Genomic DNA, 14,204 nt, shown 5'->3' on the forward strand with positions numbered 1-14,204 from the left:
ATGAGGAGGTTAGTGGACAGTAAGGAGTTAGTAACTAAAGCCTGAAAGGAATTAGTTAATGAAGTCAGTGTGGCTAAGGGGAAGAGCAGGCAGGGAGCAGATGATTAATGCAAGGGGACAGGTGGTTTGAAGTGCATTTGTTTTAATGCGAGAAGTGAAATAGGTAAGGCAGATGAACTTAGGGCTTGGATTAGTACCTGGGAGTGTGATGTTATTGCTATTACTGAGACTTGGTTGAGGGAAGGGCATGATTGGGAACTAAATATCCCAGGATATTAAATGCTTCAGGTGGGAAAGAGAGGGAGGTAAAAGGGGTGAGGATTGTTAGCTGTCTTCCTGTTTGTCCTATATAGTATTTTGTACAGTCCTTGCATGGTATTTTGTAAACTACATTAGTTTTGCTCATGTTGGGTATTGGCTCTTTTGTTCTAGTAAGTTGTTGTCTGAGCGTGGCTGTTGGTTTGTGTGCCGTTATGAGTCCTAAGGGTCGCAGTAGTCTGGCTGTCAGTTTTGAAATGCTCCTGATGTATGGTAGTGTGGCTAGTCTTTTTGGTTGTGGCATGTCCTCGTTCCGTGGTCTATCTCTTAGGCATCTGTTGATAAAGTTGCTCGGGTATCCGTTTTTGGCGAATACCTTGTATAGGTGTTCCTCTTCCTCTTTTCGCAGTTCTGGTGTACTGCAGTGTGTTGTGGCTCTTTTGAATAGTGTCCTGATGCAGCTTCGTTTGTGTGTGTTGGGGTGGTTACTTTCATAGTTTAGGACTTGGTCTGTGTGTGTTGTTTTCCTGTGTACCCTTGTGGTGAATTCTCCGTTCGGTGTTCTCTGTACTATCACGTCTAGGAATGGGAGTTGGCTATCCTTTTCTTCTTCTCTCGTGAATCGGATTCCTGTGAGTGTGGCGTTGATGATCCGGTGTTTTTTCTATTTCCGTGTTTTTGATGATTACAAACGTGTCATCGACATATCTGACCCAGAGTTTGGGTTGAATTTGTGGTAGGGCTGTTTGTTCTAACCTTTGCATAACTGCCTCTGCTATGAGTCCTGCCTCTGCTATGAGTCCCGAGATTGGTGATCCCATGGGTGTTCCGTTGATTTGTTCGGATATCTGATTGTTGAATGTAAAGTGTGTAGTGAGGCACAAGTCCAGTAGTTTAAGTATGCTGTCTTTGTTGATAGGTTCCGCCTCCTGTTTTCTGTTCTGCATGTCCAGTAGGTTGGCTATTGTTTCACTGGCTAGGGTTTTGTCAATCGAAGTGAACAGTGCTGTCACGTCGAATGAGATCATGGTTTCTTCTTTGTCTATGTGTGTATTCCTGATGGTGTCCAAGAATTCCTGTGTTGATTGTATGGAGTGTTTGGATCCGCTGACCAGGTGTTTCAGTTTCTGTTGTAGTTCTTTGGCCAGTTTGTATGCTGGTGTCCCTGTTAGTGATACTATGGGTCTGAGTGGGATGTCTGGTTTGTGTACTTTGGGTAGTCCATAGAATCTGGGGGTGTTGTTGCTTTCCGGTTTCATTCTTCCTAGGTCAGCTTTGGTTATCTGTCCGTTTTTTTGTAGATTCCTTAATGTGTTATTTATTCTATTGGTGAGTTGTGGTGTGGGGTCAGAATCCTTCAGACAGCTAACAATCCGCATACATGAACATCAACTAGCCACGAAACGACACGACCAGCTATCCCTAGTAGCCACACACTCAGACAACAAGCAACATGAATTCGACTGGGAAAACACTACTATCATAGGTTAAGCCAGACAGAGAACAGCCAGGGAATTCCTAGAGGCATGGCATTCATCCACAAACTCCATCAACAAACACATCGACCTGGACCCAATATACCAACCACTACAGCGGACAGCTGAAACTGACACCCGGAAGCGGCAAGGACAGACCACTATAAATACCGGAAGAAACATCAAAGAAGCGCTTCGCAGGAGGCTCCAGAGCACTGATGATGTCTCCTAGCCAGGGGACGAAACGTTTGCAACAAAAACTTCCAGCTCGTCGAACAGAACCACAACAAGCAAGAAGTTAACTAGAGAAAGTGTTGGCCCACTCAAGGACAAAGGAAGAAAGTTATGGGGGAAGTCAGAGAAAATGGTTGAGATTCTTAATGAGTACTTTGCATCACTATTCACTGAGGAGAGGTCCAGGATAGATGCTGAGGTTAGGGATAGATGTTTGATTGCTCTAGGTCAAGTCAGCATAAGGAGGGAGGAAGTGTTGTATATTCTAAAAGGCATTAAGGTGCACAAGTCCCAGTTCCAGATGGGATCTATCCCAGGTTAATGAGGGAAACCAGAGAGGAAATAGCTGGGGCCTTAACATATATGTTTGCAGCATTGGAGAGTTGGACAGCGAAATGGCAGATGGAGTTCAATCCAGACCAATGCAAAGTGATGCATTTTGGAAGATCCAATTCGAGAGCGAACTATACTATAAATGGAAAAGCCCTGGGGAAAATTGATGTGTAGAGATCTGGGTGTTCAGGTCCATTGTACCCTGAAGATGGCAATGCAGGTTGATAGAGTAATCAAGAAAGTATACAGCATGCTTTCCTCCATCGGGCAGGGTATTGAGTACAAGAGTTGGCAGGCCATGTTACAGTTGTATAGGACTTTGGTTCAGCCACATTTAGAATACTGCGTAGAGACTGGTTGCCATGTTACCAAAAGGGTGTGGATACTTTGGAGCGGGTGCAGAGGAGGGCACTAGCTATGGAGAGAGGTTGAGTAGATTAGGATTATTTTCATTAGAAAAACGGAGGTTGAGGGGGCCCTGACTGAGGGCTACAAAATCAGAGTTATAGACAGGGTGGATAGCAAGAAGCTTTTTTCCCTAAGTGGGGAACTCAATTGCTAGGGGTCACAAGTTCAAGGTGAGGGGGGAATACTTTAATGGAGATATGCGTGAAAAGGTCTTTACACAGAGGGTGGTGGATACATGGAACGCATTGCCAGCGGAGATGGTAGAGATGGGCACGATAGCATCATTTAAGATGTATCTAGACATACATTAATGGGCCTGGAGCAGAGGGATACACATCCTTGAAAAATAGGTGACCAGTTTAGATCGAGGATCTGGATCAGCGCAGGCTTGGAGGGCTGAAGGGCCTGTCCCTGTCCCTGTGCTGTAATATTCTTTGATCCTCTCAAGGTAAACTTGCAGGTAGAGCCAGTAGTTAGGAAGGCAAATGCAATGATGGCATTTATTTTGAGAGGACTTGAATATAAAAGCAGGGATATACTTCTAAGGCTCTGGTCAGGCCACATTTGGAGTTTTGTGCACAGCTTTGAACCCCATATCTCAGGAAGGATGTACTGGCCTTGAAGCATGTTCAGAGGAGATTCCCGAGAATGATGTCAGGAATGAACTGCTGAACATACGAGGAATGTTTAAGGACTCTGGTCTGTGATGGAGTTTAAAATGATTGGCAGGGGGAAGGAACCTAATTGAAACCTGCAGAATACAGAATGGCCAGAGTGGATGTTGGGAAGATGTTTCTATTGGTAGAAGAAGCTAGGACCTGAGGGCACAACCTTAGAGTAAAAGAAAGAACTTTTAGAACAGAGAATAAAGAGAAACTTCTTCAGCCAGAGAGTGGTGAATCTACGGAATTCACTGCCAGAAAAGGCTTGGGAGGCCACCTCATTAAGTATATTTAAGACAGAGACAGATAGGTTCTTGATTGTAAAGGGGAATCAAGGGTTACAGGGTAAAAGCGGGAGAATCGGATTGAGAAACCGATCAGCCATGAATGAATGGCGGAGCAGACTCAATGGGCTGATTGGCCTAATTTCTGCTCCTATGTCTAATGGTCTTTCAGAAATGTTTTCTGTTGAATTGAAAAAAAAAATAGGTTCAAATCAGGTGGGGTCAATCTTACTCAGGAAATAAACACTTTGCATTTTTTGAAATTTGCATGTTATAATTTTCAGCATGTATTGTCAAAGAAAAAAATTTCTAATGACCAATTTTATTCCATGAATTTTTAGGATTCAAGTTTAGCAATAACATTATAACTACTCCTTACATTTGTATGTTGGGATGCCTATTTGAAATCAGACTTTGTAGAAACTCTGGAGGGTGTAGACCTCATCTTCACCTTTGGAATCCATGTTTATGATTACTTTTAATTCTTCAACTTAAAAATGTTTTATTCAAATCTAGGGAATCTTTACAACTATCAACAATGGTCAGCAACACTTAAGCCAGCTTTCATCATCCAGATTTATTCATTGAATTCAAATTCCACCAGTTGCCTTGGTGGGATTTTAATCCATGACCCAAATCATTAGCCTGGGTCTCTGGCTTATTAGCCCAGTGGCATGACCACTACTCAACTGTTCCCCCACCATTTTGCCACACTAAACCAATTCGGTCAGGCCAAGCATTATCCACCATACCAGCCCTTAGTGGCATCCTGAACCTCACACTGATCAAACAAAACAATTGACCAGTCAAAAGTGGAGTATTATTTTAGGTGAATTTACATTTCAAATGCATCACCTCATTAAGTTCCACATGTGAACCATAGTGATAATACAGAATGCTTGGCTAGAACAATATGGATGGAGGTAGTCTTAAGGCCTGGGAGAAGTATCGGGAGAGTAGAACCAACCTTAAGTGAGGAATCAAACAGGCTAAAAGGGGTCATGAAATAACTTTACTGAGCAGAATTAAGGAGAATCCCAAGGCCTTTTATTCACATACAGGAAGCAAGAGGGTTTCTAGAGAAAGGGTTGGTCCACTAAAGGAGAAGGAAGGAAGGTTGTGTGTCGAACCTGAGAAAATGGGTGAGACTCTCAATGATTACTTTGCATCAGTGTTCACTGAGGAGAGGGATATGATGAATGTTGAGATTAGAGATAGATGTTTGTTTACTCTGGATCACATTGACATAAGGAGGGAAGATATGTGGGTAGGTTAAAGGATATTAAGGTGGACAAATCCCCAGGACCTGCTGGGAATCTATCCCAGGTTGCCGAGGGAGGTGAGAGAGGAAATAACTGGGGCCCTGCCAGATATCTTTTGTAACCTCCTTAAACACAGGTGAAGTACCAGAGGACTGAAGGGTTGCTAATGTTGTCCCCCTGTACAAGGCAGGTAGTGGGGAATTTCCAGGTAACTACAGACCAGTGAGTCTGACGTCAGTGGTGGGAAAGTTGCTAGAGAAGGTACTGAGGAATAAAATCTATTTATATTTGGAAAAGAATGGGCTTATCAGTGATAGGCAACATGGTTTTGTGCAGAGGAAGATCCTGCCTTACCAACTTAGAGTTCTTTGAAGAAGTGACCAGGTTGATAGATGATGGAAGTGCTATAGATATCATATACATGGACTTTAATAAGGCATTTGATAAGGTCCCTCATAGTAAACTAATGGAGAAAGTGAAGTCACATAGTGTGCAGGGTGTTCTAGCAAGGTGGATAAAGAACTGGTTAAGATACAGAAGACAAAGAGTAGTAGTTGAAGAGAGTTTCTCGAAATGGAGAAAGGTGACCAGTGATGTTCCACAGGGATCAGTGCTGAGGGCACTGTTGTTTGTGATATACATAAATGATCTGAAAGAGGGCACGGTTTGTCTGATCAGTAAGTTTGCAGATGACACAAAGATTAGTGGAGTAGCAGAAAGCATAGGGGACTGTCAAAGAATACAGGAGAATATAGATCGACTGGATAGTTGGGCGGAGAAGTAGCAGATGGAGTTCAATCCAGGCAAATGTGAGGTGATGCATTTTGGGAAGTCTAATTCTAGAGCCAACTATATTGTAAAAGGAAAATCCTTAGATAAAGTTGATGAGCAGAGATATCTGGGAGTTCAGGTCTATTGCACCCTGAAGGTGGCTGCGCAGGTAGATAGAGTGGTCAAGAGGCATATGGTATGCTTGTCTTCATCAGATGGGGTATTGAGTATAAGAGCTGGCAGGTCATGTTAAAATTGTACAAGACTTTGGTTCGGCCGCATTTAGAATACTGTGCACAGTTCTGTTCACCACATTGTCAAAAGGATGTGGATGCTTTGGAGAGGGTGCAGAGAAGGCTTACAAGGATGTTGCCTGGTATTGAAGGTGCTAGCTATGAAGAGAGGTTGAGTAGGTTAGGATTGTTTTCATTAGAAACAAGGAGATTGGAGGGGTTGAGGTCTACAAAGCCATGAAGGATATGGACAGGGTGGATTCAATAACGAGAGGTCATGCGTTCAAGGTGAGAGGTGAAAAGTTTAAGGGGGATACACGTGGAAAGTACTTTACACAGAGGGCAGTAGGTGCCTGTTATGCATTGCCAGCGGAGATTCATTTAAGGGGTGTCTAGATAGATGCATGAGGAGGTGGAAAGCAGAAGGGTACAGATGCTTAGGAATTGGGCAATAGGTTAAGACAGTAGATTTGGATTGGCTCAGGCTTGGAGTGCTGAAGGCTTGTTCCTGGGCTGAACATTTTCTTTGTTCTTTGTTTAACAAATAAACAATTGCTGTTGGATGCAAACTGTATTAATGGGAGGTAGCAGATGATGGCTCAATGATTCCCCATTGGAGGAAAATACAAGCAATGTCTACAGTACTTGCTCACTGCTGTATGGAACTCTGCAGCAAATAAATACACTCCCATTTCTGAGGTGAAACATGATGCATTTAAAATGTACATAGAGCCCAGTTGTTATTAAAATCACTCATGATTTAATAAGTAAAATATTTCACAGTTTTAAAAAAAAGTTTAATTTCCTTAAATATCCAGATTATCAATGCTCAGAGAGAAAAAGAGGGTGAGAGAGCACAGAGAGAGTACGCAATGAAGGAAGCAAGGAGGGGAATACGAAATAGTGGAAGAGATACACAAGTGAAAGGTCGGGGGAGAAGAAAAGAAGGATATAGAAGGAGTGGAGGAAGAGAGAGGCAGAAGAACGGGAAAAACTGAGACACTAACAATTTAGGTGGAGCCTACATTATCAGGTGAAGAGAGCTTGCATCATGGGATAAAGATAACTCAGAATTAAAAGCTCATAATAGCTTAACTATTATGTTAACTGTAAATTTTATATCAGTTTTTTTGGTTTGTAATCAGTTCAAGTATACCTAGACTTCATGTCTATTATCCCCCAATAAACAATGCACTGGATACAGTGGTCACCTGAGAGTGCTTTTTCTTTGCCAAATATTTCTGAACAGAGCACACTCTGGATTTCCAGTTCATTTTCTTCACATAAAGGTTGCATGTTACATAATCAAATGTACTCAAAATAAATTAAACTTAATTTCTATTAACTCCATTGACTCTTGGCTACAAACATAAAATAAAGAACAGATTTTTTTATAGTAGTATGATTTCTTTCCACAAAACAATCACAGTGGCATTTTGCCGTTTTTCTGCAGGTATGTACATTTCAATTAAAATCAGCATTGCTATCAAATGTATTGAGAACATTGGTATTGGCAGACTACAGACTAAAAATAAAAGCGGAAGCAATACTTTACTTTGTTGCCCAATACATTTGCAAAAACCCTTGATTTAGCAGTTCAAAATGCTCTCATGAATACTGCATAACCAATAGCATTTTCTCCCAAAGTTGCTTAAAATATTTTCTCTCCAATAACAACCTGTAGTTGGAGGGTCCATATCCAATTGTGAGCTGGTGGATGTTTTGTTTTAAACCACAGTTCAAATCATCAGACAAATTTCACAACTCCTAGTGACAGTATGGAAATGTATCCAATGGTTCGATATTTTAATCCTTACACTTGGTCAGAAGGACAACTCCATTCTTAAAGCAATAGGTGTCAATCTAATTAATTCCAATCATGGACTGGAACACAGACATGACGATTAAAGCATAAAACAGGTACACCTTTGCACAGCAAATGTAAGTCATGTGAAGCAGAACCTTGAGATTCTATATAGAACAGACACAATGAGTCATTGATATATGACATCCTCTTCATCACTGTCCTCATTTGCTTGTCCGTTCTTGAGCAGTAGTTCCATACCAACATCTGTCATTGCCATATCATGGATTTTATTCGTCATTTTGTCTTTCGAGGAATCTGAAAGGGAGATAGCCAACAACAGAAAGGCAGTCAGCCTGTCAGTGAAACTCTGAATGAACAATGAAATTATCAACAAGTCTCTGCCATGAAGTTATAACATGTATTTCACTGGTTAGCTTTGGCATCTGCAATATTACTTTGTATGTACTCAAAACATAAAACTGTCACGTCTTTCAGTCAATATGACTGCAAATACTACATATATTTGAGGAATTCCAAGTACAAATCTAGATATCCAATGATATAACTCTCATTTTTAAAAGATTTGCAATAAATCACTGAGAATGAATGAGGTGATGAAATTGCCCATGTTTCGTAATATCAAGATTTTTAAAAAAGTATTCACTCGTGGGGTGAAGGTGTTAATGGCTGACTAGCAGTTATTACCCTAGCTGTGCTTGAGATAGTGGCAGTGAACTGAATTCTTGAACCACTGCAGTCCACGTTTTGTAGGTGAACCTACAATGCCCAAAGGGAGAGAATTCCAGGATTTTGACACAGTGACATTGATGGAATGACAATATATTTCCAACTCTGCATGGTAAGTAGCTTGGAGGGGAACTTACAGGTGTGGTGTTCTCATGTATCTGTTGCTCTTGTATTCTAGATGGAAGCTATTGTGGGTTTGGAAGGTAAAAATGTAAGGATGTTTTGTGAATTGCTTCAGTGCATCTTCTAGACATTGCACACTGCTGTTACTGAGCGTCATTGGTGGAGAGAGTGGATGTTTATGGATGTGATATAGGTCCTGGATGGTGACAAGCTTGAGTGTTCCTGATGCTGCACCCATCCAGGCAAGTGGGGAATGTTGAGTCCAATTGAGTTTCTGGCCAATGATAACCCCAGGACGCTGCTAATGGGAAATTCTGTGATGGCAACACCAATGAATGTCAAGGGACCTGGTTAGATTGTCTTTTATTGGAGATGGTCATTGTGTGGTATGAATGTTACTTGCCCTGATTCTGTAGGTGAGAACAGCTCAAGAAAATTTAATGGCACTAACATGAACCTGCACTAGCATAAATAAACTTGAAAACTGTTGTACTTATTTAAGTTATCTAGTTTGGCTGAATTCAAGCAGAATCCATTAAACTGGTGGACCTTGAGCTCATGATAAAGCCAGGCATTGAAGAAATATTTGAGGAAAATAAGAACATATGTAGAGAGGTCACTTAACCCCTTAATCAGATCACAACAATTCTGTAACTCAACTACATTTATCTGGCTTTGCTCCACATCTCTTGGTACTCTCTTAACAACAATCAGACTTGAAAAGTCCAAACGACCCTAATTTCCACAACTTTTTGTTTCCCAGTTTCACTGCTCAATAGGCTACGTACAAAATTATCTCCTCCTGTTAGTGATTCCTCCGCCAGGGGAAAATGCTTATCAGTAACCACACAATCAACTTCCTTTAATATTTTATGGCTGATTTGATTGTAGCCTCAACTCTGCCTAACCCGATGACTTAAAAAGTGAAACAAAAGGTTAAGATTTGTCTACCCCCACCTTGAAAAGATTCAAAAACTTTGTCTCCACTGCCTTTTGATGAAAGGAGTTTCAAAGAGTCTCAAACTTCAGAGAAAAAAATTTATCCATAAGATCACCCCCTATTCTTCTACCATTATGCCTTACACTGGAAATCAAGCCCCATTATTTAGCGTAACAGTTAAAGACTTTTTTTAAAGTATGCAGGATTCCCCAATTGTACTGTCTTTTAGAACACAATTTGATAGAAAATATAGACCAGGTTTCTGTACTTATCAAAATGACTATTTATTACAAATAAATAGAATTTAACCACAAATAAACAATTATAAACAGGTGACATATAACTACAAGCTAAAACTCTAACCTACTTATAAACTCCCCCTCTGGACACACACACACACACAGACAGATCAAAACACATGGGTGCTAGAGTGGAGGGAAAGACTGGGAAGGCAGATCAATGATTCCTTCTCCCTTCTGCAACAATGAAGATCAGAACAGCTGCCTTTTGAAAGCTGTCCAATTATTTTCACTTGTTTACAGGAGGCACAGAGTGACTGGTGTCGAGAGTGTGCTGCTGGAAAAGAACAGCAGGTCAGGCAGCATCCGAGGAACAGGAAAATCGACGTTTTGGGCAAAAGCCCTTCATCAGGAATGAGGCTGGAAGCATTGGGGGTGGAGAGATAAATGGGAGGGTGTAGGGCTGGGGGGGGGGGGGGGGGGAAGATGGTAGCTGAGAGTGCAATAGGTAGATGGAGGTGGGAGTAAAGGTGATAGGTTGGAGGGGAGGGTGGAGCGGAGAGGTGGGAAGGAGGATGGACAGATGGGACAGGTCGTGAGGGTGGTGCTGAGCTGGAAGGTTGGAACTGGGGTAAGGTGGTGGGGGAGGGTGAATGAGGAAACTGGTGAAATCCACATTGATGCTTTGGAGTTGGAGGGTCCCGAGACAGAAGGTGAGAGACTGGATCACACTTATAAAAAGGTCTTTCACTTATCATTTAAAAGTCACTGCTTAGTGATTGGAAAGAGGAAATAAAATGACTATCTTCAGGCTTCAGATGTTTTTACTGCAACAGAAAAAGACAGCTCCGGGAGATCCAACCGCTTCAACCAAACATTCAAGACTTCCAAGTCATTAGTCCACAAGACCACAAAACAAACAAGTGGAAGTCCATTCAGCCCATTGAGACTGCTCCATCATTCAATCATGGTTGATATGTTTCTTAACCGAATTCTCCTGCCTTCTCCCTCAACTCTTGTTCCCTTTATCAATCAAGAACCTATCTCTGTCTTAAATACTCTCAATGACTTGGCCTTCACATCCCTCTGTGACAACGACTTCCACAGATTAACTACCCTCTGACTGAAGAAATTCCTCTTCATCTCAGTTCTGCATGGTGGTCCACTGAGGCTTTGGATGCTAGTTTCTCCTACTAGTGAAAACATCTTCTCCACGTCCACTCTATCCATGCCTCTCAGTGTTCTGTAAGTTTCAATGAGATCACCCCGCAATTTCCTAAACTACATCAGTACAAACCCAGAGTCCTCAACTGCTCTTTGTACGATAAGTCCTTATCCCTGGGATCATTCTTGTAAACGTCCTCTGCACCCTCTCCAACACAACCACGTCCTTCCTTACATATGGGGTCCAGAGCTGCTCATAATACACCAAATAGGGTCTGAACAGAACCTTAAAGAGCTCAGCAGTACATGCTTACTCTTATATTATAGCCCTTTTGCATTTGAATTCCTAACCATGAAATTAACCTGCATGTTAACATTAAGAGAGTCCTGATCTAGGACTCCCAAGTCTCTTTGTGCTTCAGATTTTCGTAGCCTTTCCCCTTCAGTTGGCAGTTAGGAATTCAAATGCAATGTTAGCAATCATTTCAAAAAGAAAAGTAACTTTACCTTCTGAATAAATGACCTTAAGTGCAACATGGAGAGAGATTCCAGAGAGACACATTACAAATCCCAACCAGTTTAACGTGCTCAGCTGATCACCCATCAAATGGCTGGCAAGGACTAGCATGCACACTTCCTGCAAGAGAAGCAGAAAGGTCCAATGGAATCTATTTCAACAAGTTTGTTCCCATCCAGTGAATCATCATAGAATCGCTGCAGCGTGGAAGCAGGCCATTCGGCCCAACAAATCCACACCAATTGTCGGAAGAGCATCTCACCCAGACCCAGCTCCATACCCCACCCCTGTAACCCTGCATTCCTCATGGCTAATACACAGAGGCTGCACCTCCCAGGATACTAAGGGCAATTTAGCATGGCCAATCCACCTAACTTGCACACCTTTGGAGTGTAGGAGGAAATCGGAGCACCTAGAGGGAATTCATGCAGACACAGGCAGACACCTGAGGCTGCAATTAAACCCGGGTCCCGGTGCTGAGGCAGCAGTGCTAGCCATTGAGCCATTGTTCTGTCTTAATCAGCGCAGATAAAGCACTGTCCAAAATACATTTGAGCTCTTTTTTGTCACCACATTACACTAGTTCAGTGGATTATCTTTCTTGAATTTAATTTTCTTCAAATGCAGAACAATTTTCATGAACAAATAGGATACTTAAGTACAATATGATGAAGGAATATCTAAACATTAGTAAGGTAAAAGTGCAAAATGGTGGGCTTATTCTACAGCAGAAGAAAATACAAAAACAAGAAATAAAAACAGAAAGTGCTGGATAAACTCAGTAAGTCTGGTAGAGTGTATTTTTTTTCCACAAAAACAAGAAAGTCTATTGAGCTCAATTATTGTGATCTAGCCTGCTCCGCAACATATTCTCAGCTGGCATAAAGCCCAGTTGTATAATGCTTAGTAGGGTGGGTGGGAAGGATTAGAATATCCAATTCCATTGTATTTGGAAATTGGTCAAATAAAGCTATTTTTAAAAAGAAATTCAAAACAGTTTAAAGACAGAGGTTTAAAAATGACAGGTCCCACCAACCTAACATTCTCTTTCATATTTAAATCAAAAGCAGGATTAAAGTAAAAATTGGGTTTATAGTCTATGTGTCACTATGATAAATCACATTGAGAATTTCAAGCCATTCCTATAACAATGGGCCAATACAAACACTGATAATCCAGTAGGCATTGTTAGGAAGGCATGTTTCTATTTCAGATTTCCAGCACCTGTATTTCCTTTTGCTTTCATCATCTGAACAAACACCATGAGTGCAACAATGTTATGTTGAAAGGTACAGCACCAAAATGACTCACCTTAAAAATGCCTGCTACAGATAGGGTCAAGCTGGAGGTTTTAGAAACCAATAAAAATTCAGAGAAGCACAAGCCAAATGCTAAAATTCCCCCTGCAGCCAATACAAAGATCATAGACAGCAACGTTGATGTCTCCTGATAACGAAACAGTTTCTCCGATGCAGAAAGGCTTAGTCCTTGAGAAAGGGGAAAACAGAACATTAGTAGTCCACAGAAGACTGGTTAGGTAATAAATGAGGAGAGAGTGAGGATTGCAGATGTTGGAGATCAGAGTTGAAAAATATGGTGCTGGAAAAGGCAGCATCTAAGGAGCAGGAGATTTGACGTTTTGGGCAGAAACCCTTCATCAGGAATGTGATGAAGTAATTTCACTACAGACTTCGGGTTTTGCTGCAGAACACAACGTACAGCACAGAAAAAAAGGCGAGTTAACTCAACTGAAACAAAAACAGAAATTGCTGGAAAGCTCAGCAGGTTGGGTAGTATCCATGGAGAGAACAACAAAGTCAATGTTTTGCATCCAGTGATTCTTGTTAGGTTGTGAAGGGGGTTCACTGACCCAAAATGGACTCTGCTTTCTCCTCACAGATGCTGCCAGTTTCTCCAGCAATTTCTGCTTTTGTTTCAGATTTCCAACATCTGCATTTCCTTGTTTCTCTTCAGTGAGTTCAATTATTAGTTTTACTCCATTGAACCTCCTCCCACCCATACTCACCCAACCTTATCTGCATAACCTTCCAATCCTTTCTCCCTCGATTACTTATCTAGTTTCCCTTCATTCTATCAATTTTAATAACCTAAACTACCCTAATTTGCTCTAGCTAATTTCATATTCTAATCAGAGTTTGGATTAAGTAATCTTTCCTGAATCCTCTACTGGATGTGTTGACGACAATCTTATACTTGTATCTTCCAGTTTTATTCTCCTGCGTACATGTCCATCCTATCAAACTCTTCCATCATTTTAAAGACCTCTGAACAGACCCAGCGGCCCAAGGTTTCTTAAGAAATATAGCCTCTCAATTCTAATACCATCCTTGTCTTATCTTTTTCCATCCTCTCCAGTGCCTTTTTGTCCTTTTAGAATGAGTTCAAAAGATAGTCAAGGGTCATGGAGAGCAGGCAGGAAAGTGGAGTTAAGGCCACAGTCAGATCAGCCATGATCTGGCAGTGGCCATTATCTTAACAAAACAACCAAACATACCTTCATTGATTAGGAACAATGGGAAAAGGCCTATGAACATCAGCGGTTGGAGATGGTACATGGTGTCAACGGGATTCTGTAAACCTGAGTGAGACAGATCCAAATTTAGCATTTTATTAATTCGCGACATGCCTTCGAAAATTTAGTAGAGAAGCTTGATTTCAATTTAAAAATAAATTTGTTCACGCGATTGGTTTGATTGTTGCCAAAATACACAAAAATAGGAAGGACA

The 14,204-nt window shown here is 41.3% G+C and overlaps 1 protein-coding gene across 3 annotated transcripts in view; it reads right to left on the reverse strand.

Annotated features, from left to right (window-relative positions):
* Positions 1-6,731: 6,731 nt before the first annotated feature.
* The window catches only part of slc35c2 (solute carrier family 35 member C2), a 37,044-nt gene continuing 29,571 nt past the window's right edge, over positions 6,732-14,204 (reverse strand). For 2 of the 3 annotated variants that reach the window (XM_060835956.1, XM_060835958.1), the window contains 4 exons: positions 13,973-14,056; positions 12,769-12,944; positions 11,448-11,577; positions 6,732-8,042 (listed from right to left, as the gene is read on the reverse strand). In XM_060835956.1, the coding sequence (XP_060691939.1) occupies positions 7,915-8,042; positions 11,448-11,577; positions 12,769-12,944; positions 13,973-14,056 (518 nt within the window). In that variant the 3' untranslated portion in view covers positions 6,732-7,914. The remainder of the gene's footprint in view (positions 8,043-11,447; positions 11,578-12,768; positions 12,945-13,972; positions 14,057-14,204) is intronic. The other variant, XM_060835957.1, reaches the window with a different exon arrangement.

This window comes from Hemiscyllium ocellatum, chromosome 15 (assembly GCF_020745735.1).
Source record: "Hemiscyllium ocellatum isolate sHemOce1 chromosome 15, sHemOce1.pat.X.cur, whole genome shotgun sequence".
Taxonomy (NCBI): domain Eukaryota; kingdom Metazoa; phylum Chordata; class Chondrichthyes; order Orectolobiformes; family Hemiscylliidae; genus Hemiscyllium; species Hemiscyllium ocellatum.